General features: G+C 39.7%; 1 protein-coding gene across 1 annotated transcript in view; it reads right to left on the bottom strand.

Moving 5' to 3' along the window:
• The window catches only part of STARD9 (StAR related lipid transfer domain containing 9), a 109,683-nt gene that overhangs the window by 38,291 nt on the left and 50,900 nt on the right, over positions 1 to 20,492 (bottom strand). The window contains exons 8-16 of the mRNA XM_090268341.1: positions 13,169 to 13,238; positions 12,334 to 12,406; positions 6,269 to 6,336; positions 5,606 to 5,703; positions 4,987 to 5,193; positions 4,773 to 4,870; positions 3,774 to 3,851; positions 3,276 to 3,347; positions 871 to 1,050 (exon numbers count right to left, since the gene is read on the bottom strand). Coding sequence (XP_090124467.1) covers positions 871 to 1,050; positions 3,276 to 3,347; positions 3,774 to 3,851; positions 4,773 to 4,870; positions 4,987 to 5,193; positions 5,606 to 5,703; positions 6,269 to 6,336; positions 12,334 to 12,406; positions 13,169 to 13,238 — 944 coding nt within the window. The remainder of the gene's footprint in view (positions 1 to 870; positions 1,051 to 3,275; positions 3,348 to 3,773; positions 3,852 to 4,772; positions 4,871 to 4,986; positions 5,194 to 5,605; positions 5,704 to 6,268; positions 6,337 to 12,333; positions 12,407 to 13,168; positions 13,239 to 20,492) is intronic.

The following is a 20,492-nucleotide window of genomic DNA, read 5'->3' as shown; positions in this document are numbered from 1 at the left end:
TCATTTCTCCAGGATAACAGCAGCGTTATTCATCCCCCATAAACTTTGTTCCTTTTAAATGTCAGTTGGGGACAATTTTGAGAATGAGGATTGGATTTTCAGTAAGCATAGAGATTTTGGCCACGTAAGGTATGTTCTGCCATAGAGACGTTTTTGGTGAGGGCATGATATAAAATTCTATCCACCGTGGGTCACTAACTCTCAAACTGCTTCATTTATAAATAAGGACCTAGCCTCCAGGTGACAAAGAACCAGGTGAGTCAGGTCTGTCTTGGAAGGCCTTAACTTCATTCTCCTTTTTCTAGGAGGCTGCATGTCATGCCTAACCCCACTGCCCCTGCCCCCTCCAGCTCTTTGGACCATCCCTCATGCTTTCTCTAGGCTTCCTCTAGCTACTTTCTCTTGCCTCTCTTCTTTCCCAAGTGAGCCTAATAATGGAGAATTCCTCCTTTACCACCTGTGAGCAGCTTGTATTTGCACGGCTTGGAAGCACCAATGGTATTTGAAGGTTAGGATTTCCCCTCCATGCATGCACTCCTGTGCTTCAGAAAGCCAGGAAAGGAATACAAGCAGCATCGTTCTTATTTTAAAATGAGAAAATTAAGGCTCAGAGAACTGAAGTAAATTATATAAGAGCAACAGTACCAGTAGCTAAAGAAATGATTGTTCTGATTTCTGGTCTTCTGTTCTATTCATACAAAAGCCAAACATGTAGCGATTGGTTGGCCAGCCCAGCTCCCTGAGGGCAAACCTGAAGGGGGCTCTGTGGCATCGGTCAACCTCACAGATGCGCAGCTGCTGCCCTGGCTTTCCCCTCCCTGGCCTCTGGAGCCCGTAGCTCAGAAAGAGGAGATGCACCTGCCTGCTTACCTTGAGGTGATAGAGCACGACACCTGTGCTGAGCACGTCATCATCCAAGGCCATCAGGTGCGGCAGGCTGGAGTCGATGACAACCCCAGCCCTCCTCCTGTTGATGTCCACTCTGTAATGCTCCACGAGGTCCTTCCACTCATTCCACCTCTGGGTCCAGTCTTTAGTGAGCTGGTCTATCTGCAGAGACAGGAGGTGGTCTCAGAGACTCAGCACGAGAAGCTGACTGAAGTTCAGATGTCATCCTGGCCTGAACCCCGCCCCCTGGCCCCTGTAGTACTTCCTTATTTTTCTCACTGTTACTGTTGAGGCCCTTGCACTTAGATCTCTGTGTTTTTAAAGTTTTCTTCAATAAGCAAGTGTTACTTTCAAAGATAGAAAACTCCCTCAGAAATGTTATTTTTAAAGTTTTCTGTAACAAGTATGTATTGTTTTTATAATTGGGGGGAAAAACACCATAAATGTTACTTTTAAAAACTGATTGAGATGTTAGACATCTGTAATTCCCCTCTCCCCATCCTGGGAATCCTTTGTGACCTAACGCACTTCTTTCTCAAGTGCAGCACCTTGAGCTCTAAGGTAAGTGTGCATACGTGGTTCTAAGACTGCAAAGCACAAGAAGTCTCCCCAGGGAGAACTACATGAAACTGGTCTAAGACACCATATAGTAATAAAATAACAACAACAATAATAAAATCCTGAAGGTTTACTATGCATCAGGATCTGAGTTTTAAAAATAAATATACCAAGACTTAGAGGCCTTAAGACCACATAGGGTATATAAACAAACAATATTGAATGCAGTATCCTTTTTTCTTCTTATGGTGGGAATTCATGCCTAGGCAGCAAGCTTATTATCCTGGAAATGGAAGAACTGGGAAACCCAGGAAAAGAAAATGGATTCAGCTAAATACCTCTCTCATAAATGGAATACTTAAGAAAAAAACTATGCCAAGTTTAGGTACAAGTATTTTACGAATCCTACAAACATTATTTTTAATGTCATAATTATTGAGTTGAAGTTGGAAACTACAGCTGGACTGGGACCTGACAGAGGTGAGAGACGGGTCACATTCTGGCCGGCCTGGCCCAGCAACCTGGAGGTGCTGCTGCACACACCTCCCCTCTGGTGGCCCTGGCCAACTCCTACACTACCTGAGGTCATAAGGCCAGCAAGTGGCAGATTCAAGTCCACTTGAATTCTGCCAGCCTATATAGTGCAAAAATAGGCCTGGAATGATTTTGACTTTTCTACTTCATCTCTTATGTATAGAGGTAGGATATTTTCTAAACCCCAAATCAGAACATATAGCTAAACATAGAATTTTTGAGAAATTTGTAAATGTTTGATATAGTCCTAAAGTTTAGTTTGGGTAACAAATGTTGACATAGCCAGGATACTTTAATAACACATAGGATGATGTAATAGAATATTGAAAATTGAGACCTTTGGTTGCAGGATCTAAATCTAACCTATCACCAAATAATGCCTGCCACTTTTCCTTTTAAGTGTCTCTGGGAATCACCACTTAATCTAATCTCCCAAAATGTCTTGTCCTCGCTCTCACAGATGACAGCAGTCTCTTTCCTGGTTGGTTTCTCTGCATACACCTGTCATATTAATTTCCCTACTATACTCCTTTATTGAATCACCAACCTAGTTCAGGAAGCTATGATCAGTCAACTTCAAAACTCCTAAAGTGGCCCTCACCTTTCCTCTGCTGCTCTGTCAGGAGCACCTGTTCCAGCCAGCTTAGTGTTCCTCACACTGTGCGTGTCCATGTGGCCTCCCAAACCAGTTCATTCTCTCAGTCCTGTGGCTTTGCTTTTGTTATCCCTCTCTCACCCCCAATTCCTTACCCCTTCTACACACCTAATGAACAATTATCATCAAGGTCTAGTTCAAGTTCTCTGACTTCCAGCTCCAGCAATAGAAGGTCTGCACTGAAAATTCCAAGCCATCATGCTTTGTTCCTTCTCTAAGCTCTTTTGTCTAAGTCATATAGTTTATTACATTTCACCATTCTCTAAATGTGTTTGTAACTATACTACAAGCCACTTGGGGCCAGGGACTACTTTGTATCCCTCGCAGCATCATGCTGAGCACCTATTTGGTGTTCAGTAAATACATGTTGGTTGGTTGATTTACTGACAGGAAAATAAATTTTATTTTCTAAGATATTGTCACTATCCAAAGGGAGTTACCATGAATTTCTGAGAGAACAAAACAAAATCAGAAGGCTGGTCTACAGCCCTACAGACAAATGAATCCCCCATTCAAGACTCAATGGAGACAAAAACTGTCTCTAAACTAGACAGAACCTCTCTGTCCTCACGAGGGGGCAGCCTGGCCCACGGAAGGGGGAGGGTGGTGTAAAGCACCCTGTTCCACCTCACACACCCACCTTCAACTCATTCTGGAGAACCAACTCCTTCAGATAGCCATCCTTCTCCTCATTCAATGAACTGAAGTTTCTCTGCACAAAAAGAGAGATGTGTTTTTTGGGTCCTACCCTTACTCTTGTGAGGGAAGATAAGGTGCAGAGAAGAGAAAGACTTTATCATTAAAATCACAAACAAATCAGAAGCCTAAGTATTTGGGCTCAGATTGACATAAAGAAGGTGAACTCAAAGAAATTTTTCTGGAGGGCCCCATCCCCACATCTGCCCACACATAGAATAAGGGCCATACAGGCAAATGTGCTTTGGACAACAGAGATGATATAGGGAGAAGATGTCCACCCCATCTGACACTACACAGGTGATCAGAGTAAGCCCCATCCTGCCTTTGCACCTGCCCCGGCTCCACAGGTGTCACTTAACTGAGAACACAACGTAGCAGGTTTAGATTCTGTGCAAAAAAGGGGCTCCTGAATACACACAAGTTCTGACTGCCTGCGTACCAGTTCGAAGCTCTGCAACAAGGCTTTCAGTCTTCTAATCTCTTCCCTGAGTTCTCTGATCAACCTTACATTTGCATCCTGAAACACAGAGAACTCAGTCACCACTGGTTGACATCTGGCACCAAAGAGCTCTGAGATGCCACATGAGATTAGCTTGGAAGAAGTAGATTACTCCTTCAGAGTACCTTTAGGGGCAGTCTTCTTAAAATGTGGTCCCAGGACCAAGAACTTGATGGAAATACAAATTCTGTCCCTACCCAGCACCTACTAAATCAGAAACTCTTGAGGGCTGGGGCCCAGCTGTGGTTTAATAAACCATCCAGGAGATTTGTATACGCACTGAAGTCAGAGAATCACTGTCCTAGAGCAGGAGGCCAGGCAGGTAAGACAAATGCAAGGGCATGTACAGATAGTAAGTACTACTCTTCCTGTATTATGGCTAAACTTAGTACCTGTCAAATTACATTGCCTTTTAAAATAGTCCATAGATGCGCTAGATCTGTCTGACTACCAGTTTGTAATCCCTGCTCTGGAACAGTTCACTGAAATTATAAAGCAGATAAGGAATTTTTAAATATTCTCATTATTAGCTTTCAAAACTAATGAATTTATTACATGCCTCTTTCAGCTCAAAACATAAATGTAATGACAATTTGCATAGAAAAAAATATAAGCATATATCAACATAAACTCCGAATAAAATTAGTAAATTCAGAAACTTTTAAATAATTTTTCTTAGAGTGATAATGGTATACCAAGGGTGTTAAGAATGGTCTTAGAGAAATATCTAAAATAAATTATTCATAAAAGGTTATAAATGAAGTCAGTAGAGCTATGAGAGAAGAGTATAACACTAGAAGAATTTCACTCCCTCATCATTTGGAGAACAAGTTTGGTAAGTTGGGGTGAATACAAAAAGAAAGACATCAATGAGAGGAATAAGAAAAGGAGAACTTTGTGTCAAGCATAAGAGATCAGGACTTCAGATGAAGGTCTCACCTCATTCACCCGTGGCTTGTTGACAATGTCCTTGGCATTAGATGCATATCTCAGCGTGCTCATGGTCTCACTGTAGCTAGTGTGTGCAGGAGACACGGCTGAGGGACAAGGAGAAAGTTAAAAACTAAGCCCAGCCCCCTTAGAGACCCTTGATGAAATGGGTGGTGCCGGCCCTTTCTCTGGGGCACAGAGCCAGCCCCCGCAGCCCACTCACTGGCAACCATGATGGTTTTGGAGTTGCCTCCAAGGCTGTCCTTCAGCAGCCAGGTCAACACGGAGTCCCGGTATGGGATGTAAGACTGTCTCCGGGAGGGCCCCCCTCCACTGCTGGTCCCAGGAGAGCTAGGAGTCCCACTGTCGCCATCATTGCTGGTTACACTGTTGAAGCTCTGGCAGCTGCTGAAAACTTGAGAGTTCTGGGCTTAAAAGACAAAACATAATAAAAGTGGAAGAAAAAAGAAATTCTCAAGCAAATGTATTAAAAGAAAACAATGGTTGGGGAGTATAGACTTAAGCACCACACTTCCTAATCCCTTTCTGCATATGACAGGATGCTTGAAGTTTGAGTCCCGAATTAAACTTGGGACTCGTGACATGGAGTATTTGAGCCACACAATTTTTTAGTCTCCCCTCTTTCTGAAATGAGGGCACAGGGACAATGGCTACACTGTGTTCTAAAGCAACAGATAAATATCCATTTTGATGCCCCAAACAGGGCGGTAACTATATCCAAAAGAACCTTGTATCTACCCGATTCTGACAAAACGAAAATACATGAGTTATCCTCCAAAGTCTCCCTCCGACTCTGATGACCCAGTCTATCGGCCAAATACCTAAGGTGGAGATGACAATTCCTAGAGTCACAAGAGACTTGTTGATATTGGCTCCTTCAGTAATCCGGTCCTTACAGTAACTGGGGTCCGCTCTTTCACTAAAAGTCAATAAAAACAAAAACAAAAGCAAACCAGACAACAGTATCCTTACAATATTGCTCAAAGGTATTACCCATTAATGTACATCATGTAAAAGATCCACATAATAAATTCCTTTCAGGATTGAATTCCAAAGAAAAAAAGTTACCATCCTGTAATGACCTCGCATTCTTCTGCTTCTCAAGCATTAAAAATCAAACAAGTCATTACATTTGTTTTTATTTTGGCTGCCACAGTCTTTTCAGCTAAATATAATACTCATTTACAATAATTATATTAGCGTAGCTTTACTTAGTCTAATGTACAGCTTAGGCATTGGGAATTGCAAAAGATCCTAGGTGATTTTAATGGACAGCCAAGATTGAGAACCCCTGGCATAGAACTTTTCTGCTCCTAGAAGCTATAATTTCTTAACCTAGCATTCAAACAATTTGTTTCTTTTGTAATTTCCCCAGGATTACTGAAATATGAGAAAGGTTGGAACAAGTTTATTCCCTATATAATGGACAAGAACAAGGTCATTGCCAAGAAGTCATTCCCCCTTGGCTTTGAAATCCTAATTACCTGCCTGCTAGGTCCACAAGGTTGATCTTGCTAGCGATTTCAGAGGGGATGTTGTTCTCCAGAACTGCCTAAGGTAGAAAATACATTTAAATCTTGTCATTTGGAACAATGTGGGTTTTTTTCCCCACTTAGACACCCTCCTAACCAAGATGATACTTGGGATTTTTACCCAACTCATTCAAAAAAATCCGTATTCCGATGTGCCAGGTGAGATCTCAGTATCTGATGGATATAACAGTAAGCTCTAGGTACTTACTTCACTAAAAATATGAGCAGGACTTCCACAGAAAAACTGGGCAAATCCCTGCAAAGTCCTCTGAGAGCAATTTTCAGGGGCACAAAGAATTTAGTACAATTTACCAGGCAAACTAATCAACTCCCCTCCAGGGGACTCTGACTCTCACAGCAGTTTGGGCCCCAAATGGAGGTTAGGTTTGTCTCTCTCGTTAACCTGAGTCACATTCAGTTAACTGGCTAGGGCAGTGATTTTCAACCTTTTTTTTGTCTCATGGCACACACAAACTAATTACTAAAATTCTGTGGCACACCAAAAATAATTTTTTGCTGCTCTGACAAAAATATAATATGTATAATTTTGATTCATTCATACTGGATGGCTATAGTTGTGTTGGCTGTTGTCTCTTTTTTTTTTTTTTTTTTTGACAATCTAAGGGAAAAGAGGGCAGTGCCCCTGCTGAACAGTGCGGTATTGCATGTATTAAAACTTCTTGCAGCTCACTATGTGCGGCAAAACACAGCTTGAAAATCTCTGGGCTACAGTAAGTGCTCTGTCTCTCTGTATTTTATTGAGGCATCCAGACCTCAAGAGCAAAACTACTTTTCTTTTTTCCTAAATTCAATGTGAATTTTTGTTGTTGTTTTAATGTGGTACATCCATCACCAAAATCCAGCTTTAAAATATTATCCAGTTTCCCTCAAGTGTGTTCACAGTCGGTCTCCATTCCCATCCCCAGCCCTAGGCATCCGCTCACCAACTTCCTATCTTTATAAATTTGTCTTCTCAGGATATTTCATACAAATAGAATCATATAATGTCTGGCCTCTTTCACAGTGCATAATTATCTTGAGATTCACACATTCTGAGGTGCGTATCAATAGTTCATTAATTTTTATTGGTGAGTAGTATTCCATTGCATGGCTTATTTATCCATTCACCTCTTGATGGACGTTTGGGTTGTTTTCAGTTTTGAACAATTACAAATAAATTCTATAATTTAATACAAAATGTATTTTGTACAAGTACAAATTTGAATATTTGTGTACAAGTCTTTGTATAAACATATTTTTTTCCTTTGGAAAATACATAGGAGCGGAATGGCTGGATCAAATGGTAGATGTATGTTTAAGTTTTTAAGAAACTGCTAGATTGTTTTCAAAAGTTGTTACACCACTTTCCATTCTTACCAGTAGTGCAGTGTATGAGAACTCCAGCTCCTACACATCTTGCCACTATTTAGAATAAGCATTTTTAAATTTTAGCCATTTTAAAAGGTAAGTATCTCATTTGGTTTTAATTTGCATCCCCTAATAATTAGTGATGTTGGGCATCTTTGAAAGTGTTTAATTGCCATCTGTATATTTTCTTTAATAAAGTATTGGTGCAAATTTTTTGCCCATTGTTTTTAGTTGTTTTCTTACTGAGTTTGAAGACTTCTTTATATGTTAGATACAAGTCCTTTATCAGATGTATGTTTTACAAATAAATTTCCCCAATGTGGCTTTTCTTTTTATTCTCTAATAGTGTCTTTCAAAGAACAGAAATTTAAATTTTGAACACTTCCAAATTCCAATATGTTCTTTTGTTTCATTTGTATTGTAGTGTCACATCTAAAAAAATAAATAAAATTTGCCTAATCTAAGGTCACAAAGGTTCTCCCATGTTATCTTCTACATAATTAATAGTTTCAGGTTTTACATTTATGTCTACGATCCAGGTTGAGTTAATTTTTAGATAAAGTACAAAGTATGGATCAAAGTTGTCTTGTTTAATTTTAGGGGTTTTTTTAAACATAAAGATATTCAATTGTTCTACCACTATTTGCTGAAAATTTTAGACATGCTCTACTGAATTGTCTTTGTCACTTTGTTAAAAGTCAGTTGCCTATATATGTGTGGGTCTATTATGGACTCTATTCTGTCTGTTCCATTGATCTATTTACCTATATTATTGCTAATGCCAGACTATCTGATTACTTAGCTTTATGTTATATATGGTTTATCCTGGAGAATATTCTATATGCGCTTGGAAATGAGTGTTCTATAGATGTTAAGTGGAGTAGTCTTTAAATGCAAGGTCACGTTGGTTGATAATGTTGCTCAAATCTATATCCTTATTGATTTTTGTCTGGTTGTTCTACCAAATATTGAGAGTGGGGCACTGAAATCTCCAACTATTATTATTGAATTGCCTATTTATTTCTCTTTTCAATTCCATAAATTTTTCATTTGTGTATTTTGGGGCTCCATCGTTTAGAGCACATACATTTAAAATTGTTGTATTTTCTTGATGTATAAACCCTCTATCATAATTAAATATCTGTTTCTAGTATTTGTCTTAAAATCCTTTTTTGTCTGACACTAATATAGTTCTTGTGCTCTCTTATGACTATTATTTATATGGTGTATATTTTTCCATATTTTACTTTCAACCTATCTGTATCTTTGAATCTAAGGAGTGTTTTTTGTAGACAGCATACAGTTAGGTCTTGCTCTTAGTCTGATCATTTGTACCCTCATCCATTCACACTTAATGTAGTTATTGTTGTGTTCAGAATTATATGTTTTTCTATACGACTCATGATGTTTTGTTCTAGTGTTCCTCCTTCTCTGCCTTCTCTATGTTAAATAAGTATTTTTAATGTGCTATTTTAATTCCTGCTAATTTTTAAATTATAATTTTGAACTACTTTCTTAGTGCTACTTAAGCTACTTTCCTGCTCTACATATGAGAATATGCATTTTAACTTACCATGATTGACTTCAAAACAATATTAACTTAATTCTAACTAGAATATAAAAACTTTACTCCAATATACCTTCTTTTACTCCTCACTTTTTTATGCTATTAGTCACATTTATAATACAGCATATTATTGTTTCATACTATTTTATTATTTTAATGACAGAAGAATTGAGGAAAAATAATCACATTATTTTAGTCTGAAATATTTAATTTAGTATTCTTATAAGGTAGGACTGCTGGCAAGAATATGGCTTTTTTCCCTTTATTAAACATAGGAATGTTCTTATTTCACCTTCATTTCTGAAAGCTAGTTTTGCTGCATATATACATCTTGGTTGACAGTTTTATTTTTTCATTACTCTGTTTTCTGGGGTCCAGTGTTTCTGTTGAGAAGTCAGCCATTAATCATGTAATTGTTCTCCTGTACATAAATGAATCATCTTTCTCTAGCTGCTTTCAAGAGTTTCTCTTTCTCATTCAACTATGATGTGTCTGGATATGGCTCTCTTTGTGTTTATTTTACTTGGAGTTCTTAAGCATCTTAGATCTGTAGATAAATGATTTTGAACAAATTTGGGGATTTTTTTTTGGCCATTATATTTCAAAGTTTTCTTATGACTATTCTCTGTTCTTTCTTTCTGGAACTCCCATTATACTTATGTTGGCAGACCTGATTTTGTTCCATAGGTCTGAGCATTGTTGTTCATTCTTCTTCAAATTCTTCTGCCACTTTAAATCTGCTATTGAATTCCACTAGTAAATTTTTTTTATTTCAATTACTGTACATTTTGATTCCATAATTCCCATTAAAAAATAACTTATATCATTTTAGTGAAATTCCATAAAGTCGTTGTCATCATGCTTTCCTTTAATTCTTTTATAAAATATTTTATTTATTTATTTTTAGAGAGAGGGGAAGGGAGGGAGAAAAAGAAGGAGAGAAACTTTGATGTGAGAGAGAAACATTGATTGGTTGCCTCTTGTACACATTACAACAGGGAATGAACCCACAACCCAGGCATATACCCCCAACCCAGAATCAAATTGGCAATCTTTTCCTTTGTGGAATGATGCCCATCCAACTGAGTCACACCAGTCAGGGCTTTCCTTTCATTCTTTAAAATGGTTTCCTTTAGTTCTTCAAACATATTTATACTAGATACTTTGGAGCCCTTGTATGCTAACTCCAACATCTGGAGCACTTAAGAGTCCGTTTTTATTGACCCTTTTTTTTCTTAAGCATGGGTAACACTTTCTTGTTTGTTTTTCCATGTCTAATAATTTTTGGTTAAACACTAGATATTTTAGATAATATACTGTAACAACTCTGGATTCTGATTTTTTTTCCTATTGAGGGTGGTAGTGGAGGTTGTTCTGTTTGGTAACTTGCCTGGACTAAATCTTTTAAAATACACAATATGCAGCCAAAGAAGTCTCTGTAATTTTTTCTCATAGTTTTTTTTAATTTTAAGCTTGGCTTCTTAGGAGCCGACCTGTGTCTGAGTAGCTTAGTGTTCAGTGGAAGATTTGTCAGAAGTTACAATCAAATACCTTGAGCCAGTAAGACTTCTCTGTTGATGGATCTATACGTGGGCTGGGGAATAAACTAAAAGTTCTGGCAGGTTTTAAGTTTACCCCAGCATTCACTAGCCACAGGGCTCTCTTGTGTCTTTTCTGCACATATGTGCAGATTCTGCCAAATCAGGGCTGTGTGGTTGGCCTTGGCTTAGTCTCTGCTGTGTGCGCACAGCTTTAGTACCTCAGGACATGAGAGGATCTTATCAAAAGCCTCTGCCAGTTCATGTCTTACCTGAAATGGACCCACAATCTCAGGCTAATGGAGCCAATGGCCCTCCTCATTCACTTAACCACTCAGATTGCCACTTTAACTGACAATGCTCACTCCAAAATCAACACCTCTGGCAATGGCAGCAACAAAAATACCAGTTTTCACAACCTTCCCTCCCCTGATTGAACTACCTCATTGACAGAGATTGGGGTGTAGGTAGGGATGGGAGCTGCCCAAGACAATACACTATACATTTGAGCAGTTCTTACTTGCAATTCAGTAGTTTTCTTGAACATATACTTCTCAGTTTATTACATGTTTGTTTTTGACAGTTTTGTCCAGCTTTATAGTTGCTTTTTGGGGACAGGATTTGTTGACTTCCTCACTTCATCATAATAGAATTGAATCTTTTACCCTTTCATTTTAATCGTCGGCAGCCGTCCGTCTTGAGAGACGATGGCGTAGCTTCTTGAGAGTCTATCTGCACCGCCGAGAATGGCTGTGCAGTCCGACTCGGGAGTGACAATCCCTGCCACACTTGTTATAGGTGAAGGCAGATGGCCGTTGTTGCTGCTGTTGACGCTGCTTCCGCCTCGATCTTTTCTGGACCGCCTCCTCGTTGCGCGCAGCCTCTGCGCGTGACGTACCTTGCCTGACCGCGAGCCTCCAGGCTAGGCGGTCGTCTGCTTGAACTTCCCATGTGTTGAGATTGATGGAGCATTGTGTCATGTCCTTTTTGCAGATGTCTTTGAACCGCAGTTTTGGGTGCCCTGTCATCCTCTTGCCTTCTGCTAGCTCGCCGTAGAGGAGGTCTTTGGGGATACGGCCTGCATCCATTCTTTTGACATGGCCGAGCCACCTGAGGCGTCTCTCGCTAAGAACTGCATGCAAACTGCTCATATTGGCTCGCTTCAGCACCTCGGCGTTGGGGACCTTATCCTGCCAGGCGACATGCAGGACGCGTCGCAGGCACCTCATGTGGAAGCTGTTGAGTTTCCTTTCGTGCCTTGCGTAGGTGGTCCACGTACTAAAACAACTATACACCCAAAAGTTCATTTTTCTCTCATTTTAATGCTTACTTTCATTTCAATCTCGCTTTTTGTTTTTAACACCCATACTGATCACATAGATATGAAAGTGCTTTGAAATGTTAAATAAGTGGAAGATATTTTGATTAGTCTTATTAAACGCCTCTACCCTTTCTAGGTACACAGTTTAATAGACTTGTAAATAGACAAAGTCAAAAGGGACAAGGAAAGGAAGAAATCTAATCAAATGTAAAAGGTAACCAACCTGAGTATAGTGGATAGTGAAGATGGCATGGGATCTGCTGCTGGCCTCATGAACATGGGTGGCTGCTGTGATTCTGTATATACAAAGCAAGGCAATTAGGAGAGCATTGTTTATACATGGCAAATCCTTAAGGATCCATGGGGAACACAAGAAAAGTTAGTGCTGAGGTTCACAGATGAGAATCATAAAGCATCCATATTTAGTCCAGTATATTTAGGAGAGTAGTCCAATGAGGGAAGTGGCAGTGCTCCAGTTACTGATTTCTGAGAATAAAAGGGAATGTATCCTCATGCTAAACTACATTAAACTCCTTTTTAAACAACAGAAACAAAAATCACAGTTGAAAAGGGGAATACTAAAGAGTACTCAACCTGGAAATAAAGACCCATTAAATAAGATAGGGGAGGCAAAGGACTTGTTGGAGAAGAATCCTCAAAGATAAAAAAAGTTGTGATTAAATATAGAATATTAATCTTATAGTGCCAGAAAGATCTTTGAAATGAGATCTTGAACTATGTCAAGGTTAAGCTTAAACCAGATGGACTTCACAGTCTCTCTTAGAAATTCATTCCAATGTTAAGTCAGGAGAGCCTTCCCTTTATCTAAATCTAAGTCAATAATTCTTCAGTTTAAGACCATCTCATTATTAGTGAGAAGAGCACTCAGTCTTAGGTCACTGCACCTTACCAGGGGTACATTACTCTTCCGAGAAAGGCTTCCTGAATATGAATGTGGGGAGCTGCAGAGATAGGTACCATCATACATGCCAGAGAGGGAGGAGAACACAAGACTGAGGAACGAGGCTGAAAAGGATAGGGACAAACAAATCTGTTACCTGTTTGCTATTCCCTCCTCCAAGAGTTGAATTACTTGCTTATAGTTGGTAACTACATGTTGAGATAAACCTATCAGATTTGTGAAGGAGAAAAAAATTAAATAAAAATTTTTGGTGACGTTTAATCTTTTCCTGTAGGTCTTTAATGTAATCATTTCTATTTTATATTATTTAATATAAAATGAGGGAGCTGGCTAAATCATTCAGATAATAAATTAAATCAACACATTCATTGGAAGCCTCTGTTAGGCATTGTGATAGGCCCTGGGGACACAGGTCTCTGCCCTCACAGAGATTATAGTCTAAGATTAATTCATATAATTCATATAGTAGTTATGCCAACAACAACTGAACAACAGCAATAAAACCCCTTACAACTTTGCCATGTAGCTTACAAAAAAAGTTCTCACATATTACTTCAGAATTATCTTCTGGAGGGCAGGACCCTTGTAATACAGGCTTCTTTCACTAGATGAGTGTTCTAGAAACCCATCTGTATCGGTGTACCAGATGGTGTTGTTGTGAGAGGCTGTGTTCGGCCTCAGTAAAAATTTTTTGGAAGACTCTTTCAATGCATTTGCCCATTACATGCACACCTGCCCACACCATGCTGAGTGTTCAGCAGTTTTTGACTAAAAAAGGCATGACCACCATGCTCCACCCTCCCTAGTCACCCAATCTTGCCCCAAGTAACTTTCCTTGTTTCCCCAGATGAAAAAAGTCCTCAAAGGAAAAAGTTTTGCTAATGTATAAGAGGTGAAACAAAATACAGCAGAAGCACCAAAAGGTATCAAAATTGACGAGTTCAAAACTGTTTTGATGACAGGGGAGAAGATGATGGCCAAGTAGGTGGAAGCTGAGTCCATTTGCTCTTGCCCCCAACTCAGATTTTTGGCTGATCTTTCAACAAATAACCTGAACAATCAACAGAATCTTAGCTGATATGAAGTCTGAAAGCCAAGGAGTACAGAAGACGCTTCACAACAAGTAGTAAGGAGATTTTATAAGCTGAAGGGGAAGTACACCATGCGTGCTGCCTGCAGCCGTGGAGAGACTAGTCAGAAATCTCATCTTTGTGATTCCCTCTCCTTCCAGGGCAGGGAACCCCCTGATCCAGGCTAGGAGTGACTTGGAAGGATATACAAAGTTGGGGAGATCCAGGATACACACACACAGCAAGCAGCACACCTATAGCTGCAGCACCTAAGGCCAAACGGGAGTGCCAGAGAGAGAAAGGGACTCTATCTCCCAAAAGGGTCAGGGGCTGCAGCTGGGTTGGGTGGAGGCTGAATGAGGCCAGTGTAACCATGAAAGACTTTTGGCTTTTTGGAAGCTTGGTGTGTGCCAAAAACTGGACAGTGACACAGTGCTGCAGTGGGTGTGCCCAGAGAGATTGTTTAAAAGGGGAGCTGAAGCATGCTGGGCAGGGACTCTGTGTGCAGCTGCCCTGCTAGCAAACGGACAAGATTGAAAGCACACACTGAATACAACTGGGCAGAGAAATCAGAAAGTTGTACAGCAAAGGGGTTTCTGGGCCCCAGATCAGAGTGGCTAGGAAGCCAGGAGCTACGCAAAATGGAGAGTTCGGGACTGTGTCTACTGCGAGGGCAATGGGCTGGGAATTAGACGGGCAAAGAGTTGAGCACCTAAGATTATTTATGGCCAGGCATAGCCCCTTTCCCCAGCAGAGTTCAAACCTCTGGGAAGGGAAGGATGCACCCAGCCCCTACCTCCTGCTGGACTGCAAGCACCACATCCAATGGGTAATTTCTGCAAAACAGGCAGGACAGGCTCAAGAACCCCCTGCAGGGTGCATATCCGCAGGAGAAAGACAGGAAGAAAAATGCCTATAGGGCCCATTTTGAACTTCTCTCAGGGAGACAAAATATACTGGTTCCTAGGGCCCTATTTCACTGAGGCCAGCAAAGCGGGGAGATCAGAAATCAGTGCAGCAAGGGGCAATCAGGTCCCCACCCAGCCTCAGCTTGCACACAAAGCTGCCATCAGCACCAAGCAGAAAAGAGCTAACCCTCTTACACAGATTGGTACCTCCCTTGAAATGGACAGCTAGTTCATTAGAAACTATACGTTATTGGAAATAAGCTGGGACAGACAAAGACGGTAGCGCAGGGGTAAGGGGTAAGGGGAACAGTGCCTCCAATGGGCTACCCAGGGGTCCCATCCTCCTGATCACGATAGAGGCCCCCTCTAGAGGCAGGTGAAGTTGGTACATGCACTGCTGCCAGAAGTTGGATGACCCACCCCTGAACCTTGAGCTGATAAAAAGCCAGAGACTGATCCAGAAAGAAAAGTCAGAAGGCAAACACTAAACTCTGCTGAGACAAATTCCACCTCATTCTTCTTCAGAATTTGTTATTTTCTCTTGCATAGCCTTTTTAACATTTCTTTGATTGTATTCCTACTAATTCATTATTTTTTAATTTTTATTATTTCATTTTTATATTATTTTTATTTCAAATCTCACATTGTACTCCTCCCCTGTGTTACTCCATTTTGCATTCTTCCTGCCCTTTCTTGTTTTCCTTTTAAATTTTATTTCCCCCTTTCTACACCTTGTTACTATTCCTTATTCTTACTATTCCTCCTCCCACTATCCTCTCAAAATCATGTTTTTCCTTTAATAACCTCACATTCTTTTTCCCTCTCTTATAATATTCTTATTTTCTTTCCACCTTTATTAATCATTGCTTGTTTGGTGTGGATACTGCGGTTATTGCTATTTTTCTTCAATTTTATTCCTATTGGTTCACTATTTTCTTATTTCTAATCTCATAGATTACTCTTCCCCTGTCTTACTTCATTTTGCCTTCCTCCTGCCCTTGCTTATTTAAGTTTGGATTTTATTTTTTCTTTCTCAGCCTGGATTATATTCCTTACTTTTAATATTTCTCCTCCCTCTATCCTCTCAAAAAGCATTTTTCTTTACTGTAGACATTTTATATTCTCTTTTCTCTTTCTTATAATATTCTTACTCTCTTTCCACCTTTATTAATCTTTGCTCATATGTCATTGTTATTGACCCTGTTGTGGTTTTTCTTCAATTTCGTTCCCATTAGTTCACTATTTTTACATTTTATTTCAAACCTCATATTATAGTCTTCCCTTTTCTTACTCCATTTTGACATTGCCCTTTCTTTATTTAAACATTAAATTTTATTTTCTCCCTTTCTTTGCCTCGTTTATATTCCCTACTCTTATTACTTCTCCTCTTTCCTCTCAAAATCATTTTTCTCTCCTTTAGTCATCTCATGTTCCCTTTTCCCTATCTTATACAATTCTTAATCTCTTTCCACCTTTATTAACTTTGCTCATTTACAGTTGATATTGGAGATTAAACTCAACACTAGAAAAACAAACAATACAATTAAAAAATGGGCAAAGGACCTGAATAGGCATTCTCCAAGGAGAACATATAAATGGACCACAGACATATGAAAGGATGCTCAATGTCACCAGCCATCAGAGAGATGCAAATTAAAGCCACAATGAGATATCACTTCACACCTGTCAGGATGACCATCATTTATAAGTCTACAAACAACAAGTGCTGGCGAGGATGTGGAGAAAAGGGAACCCTAGCGCATTGTTGGTGGGAATGCAAACTGGTGCAGCCACTGTGGAAAACAGTATCAAATTTCCTCAAAAAATTAAGAATGGAACTGCCTTATGACCCAGTGATTCCACTGCTGGGATTATACTCTAAGAATTCCGAAACACAAATTCAAATTAACTTATGCACCCCTATGTTCATAGCAATGCTATTTTTGATAGTTAAGTGCTAGAAAGAGCCCAAATGCCCATCAGTAGATAAGTGGATTAAAAATACTGTGGTACATTTATACAATGGAATACTATGCAGCAGAAAGAAAGAAGGAACTTCTACCTTTTGTACAGCATGGATGGAACTGGAGACTATTATGCTAAGTGAAATAAGCCAGTTGGCAAAAGACAAATACCATATGACTTCATTTATAACTGGAATCTAATGAACAAAATAAACTAACAAGAAAAATAGAACCAGAGATATGGAAAAATGGAACAGACTGATAGCTGTAGGAAGGTAAGAGGAAGGGGGAATGGTGGAAGGAAGGGGAAAAAATTAGTCAAAGAACATGTATGAATAGCTCATGGACATGGACAACGCAGAGAGGACTGACTGGGCGAGAGAGGAATGTGCTGAGTGGGGAGGGGCAAAGGGGGAAAAATAGGGACAACTGTAATAGAATAAAAATAAAAAATAAAAATAGATATGAAAGCAAAAAAGTGTTTTGAGCAGTAGAAAAAAACATCTTGATAGGTTTATTGCCTCAAATGGAGAGTACTTTAAAGGTAACTGAAGTTTAAACTTAAATATATACGTGGTGTATATGTATATTATGTACACATACATATATATGCAATAGAATGTTATTCAGCCATTAAAAATGAGGAAATCCTGTCATTTGCTACAGCATGGATGGACCTTGAGCGCATTATGTTACGTGAAATAAGTCAGACAGAGAGAGACAAATACTGTACAATCTCACTTATATTTGAAATCTGAAAAAAGAAAAACTCGTAGAAAGAGATCAGATGTGTGGTTTACCAGAGGTGGAGGGATAGATTAATTGAAGGTAGTCAAAAAGGTACAAACTTCCAGTTATAATTAGGTACTAGGGGTGTAATAGCGTACAACATGATGACTATAGCTAACACTGCTGTGATATATATAAAGGTTAAGAGAATAAGTCCTGAGTGCTCATCACAAGCAGAAAGTTTTTTGTGTGCTTTCTTTATATTGTATCTATATGGGATGACAGATATTAACTAAACTTTTTGCGGTGGTCATTTCACAATATATGTAAGTCAGACCATTATGCTGTACACCTTAAATTTATATACTGATGTATATTAATTATATCACAACAAAATTGGAAAAAATTTTTTTTAAAAAGAGGGTCCTGAAACAAACAAAAGAGCTGGATGAAATATAAAATACATTAGAGATGTCCAGCCAAGGTGGAGGTGTAGGTAGACATGCTTCGCCTCCTTCCACAACCATGAGAAGGATTACATCTAGCTCAAAACAAAAAACAACCAGAACTATTGGAAAACTGAACTGCCTGGAAGTCCATTACACAAAGATATAGAGAAGTGATACTCATCCAAACAGGCAGGAGGGGTAGAGACAGGAAGCCAGGGCAGAGGGGATGTGGTATGGTGGTGGCAAGGTGGTTGCTGCAGCCAGCTGATGGAAAGAGCAGTCACACATTATAAAAGTCAGGAGGGACATCTGGGGAGTGATACCAGTCCCAAGCCAGACTGCAAAGCTCACAGTTCCAGCACAGGGAAAATAAAGCCTCATTGCTTCTAGTTGTGAAAACAAGTGGGTGTTGGGGTGGTGGAAGAAACCTCCAGTCTTTCAGGAGAATCCGTTTAGAGGGCCCTCATGGTCCTAGAACATATGCAAACCCACCCACTCTGGGAACCATCACCAGGACAACAGCTAGAGGGGCACTAGTCACATAAGGGAAGCAGGTGAAGTGACTAAAAAAGGGGCAAGTGCCAAGCAAGCGGCATTGTTCCCTCTCTGACCCCTCCCTCACATACAGTGCCACATGGTGGTGAAACGAGTCGCCCAGCACTGATTAATACTTAAGTCTCTGCCCTGTATGATGTAACAGGTGGGTCAGCTCTACCTAAGACACAGAGGCAAACATAGGAAGCTGTCAAGTAGAGGAGACAGAGAAGTATGGCCCAAAAGAGGGAATAGATCAAGGCTCCAGAGGGAGAACTAAGTGACAAGGAGATAGCCAACCTAACAGATGTAGAGTTCAAAACACTGGTGTAAATGATGCTCACAGAAATTATTGAATATAGCAAACACATAAAGGGAAGAAGTGAAAAACAAGGAGAGGCTTAGGAACCTTAGGGACAACTTTAAATGTGCCAACATCTGAATCATAGAGTAGCCAGAAGAATCAGAAGAGCAGGAAATTGAAAACTTATTTGAAACAACAATGAAAGAAAACTTCCCTAATTTGGCATAGGAAATAGACATACAAGTCCAGGAAGCACAGAATCCCAAACAAGCTAGGCCCAAAGAGGACCACACCAAGACACATCAAAATTAAAATGTCAAAGGTTAAAGATAAAGAGAGAATCTTAAAAGCAGCAAGAGAAAAGAAGAGAGTTACCTACAAAAGAGTTCCCATAAGACTGCCAGCTGATTTCTCAAAAGAAACTTTGAAGGCTATAAGAGACTAATAAGAAGTATTCAAAGTGATGAAAAGCAAGGTCCTACAACCAAGACTACTCTATCCAACAAAGCTATTGTTTAGAATGGAAGGGCAGGTAAAGTGCTTCCCAGACAAGGTAAAGCTAAAGGAATTCATTATCATCAAGTCATTATTATATGCAATGTTAAAGGGACACATTTAAGAAAAAGACGATGATCAAAACTATAAACAGTAAAAAGACAACAAACTCACAACTATCAATAAATGAATCTAAAAAAACAAAAACAAACTAAGCAGACAACTAGAACAGGAAAAGAACCATAGATATGGAGATTATATGGAGGAGGGTTATCAGCGGGAAGGAGGAAGGGGGAGAATGGGGGAAAAGGTGCAGGAATCAAAAAGCATAACTGACCGGTACAAAATAGACAGGGGGACGTTAAGAATAGTAAAGTAAATGGAGAAGCCAAAGAACTCATATGCATGACCCATGGACATGAACTAAAGGGTGGGGGGGACTGTTGGAGGAGAAGGAAGTTCTGGGCAGAGGGGACAAAGGGACAAAAAACTGGGATAACTGTTAATAGCATAATCAATAAAATATACTTAAAAAATATAGAAGACATCAACTCGAAGGCACAGAGTGACAAGCAGATAGGAAACATTTTTTCCAGGCCATATATTGGAGGAAGATGGAAGGCCAGAAAGATAAGGCCAGCATCTGGGAAAAAGGAAACTCCAGCTGGCTCCCAAAAAAGTATATGGCATTTTTGTTGTTTTCAAGTTGCTGTTTATGATGGAACATTTGGGAAAAGACTCAGGTAGCAGAGTCATGACTGGCACACCCACTGAACCATTCACTAGCCATGCCCTGTTCAAAGAAGAAACCAGCTCTTAATCTTTCATAGCTCTCACCTTGTTAGGATTTAAATGAGTACTTTGCTGAGGGAATAAGAGCATAAACTATATGTTACTTCTGATGAGTGAGCTGAAAGAGTAGAAACTTCTTCCACAAAAGAACCCAACTGCTTTTACTTAATAGCAAGACTGAGCCTAATGGAGTAAGACTGATGGTGCTAAACACC

Source organism: Furipterus horrens, unplaced genomic scaffold, assembly GCF_987537825.1.
Source record: "Furipterus horrens unplaced genomic scaffold, mFurHor1.1.pri manual_scaffold_3, whole genome shotgun sequence".
NCBI classification, from domain to species: domain Eukaryota; kingdom Metazoa; phylum Chordata; class Mammalia; order Chiroptera; family Furipteridae; genus Furipterus; species Furipterus horrens.
The sequence above is the reverse complement of the archived record's forward strand: the minus strand, read 5'-3'. Positions and strand labels throughout refer to the sequence as shown.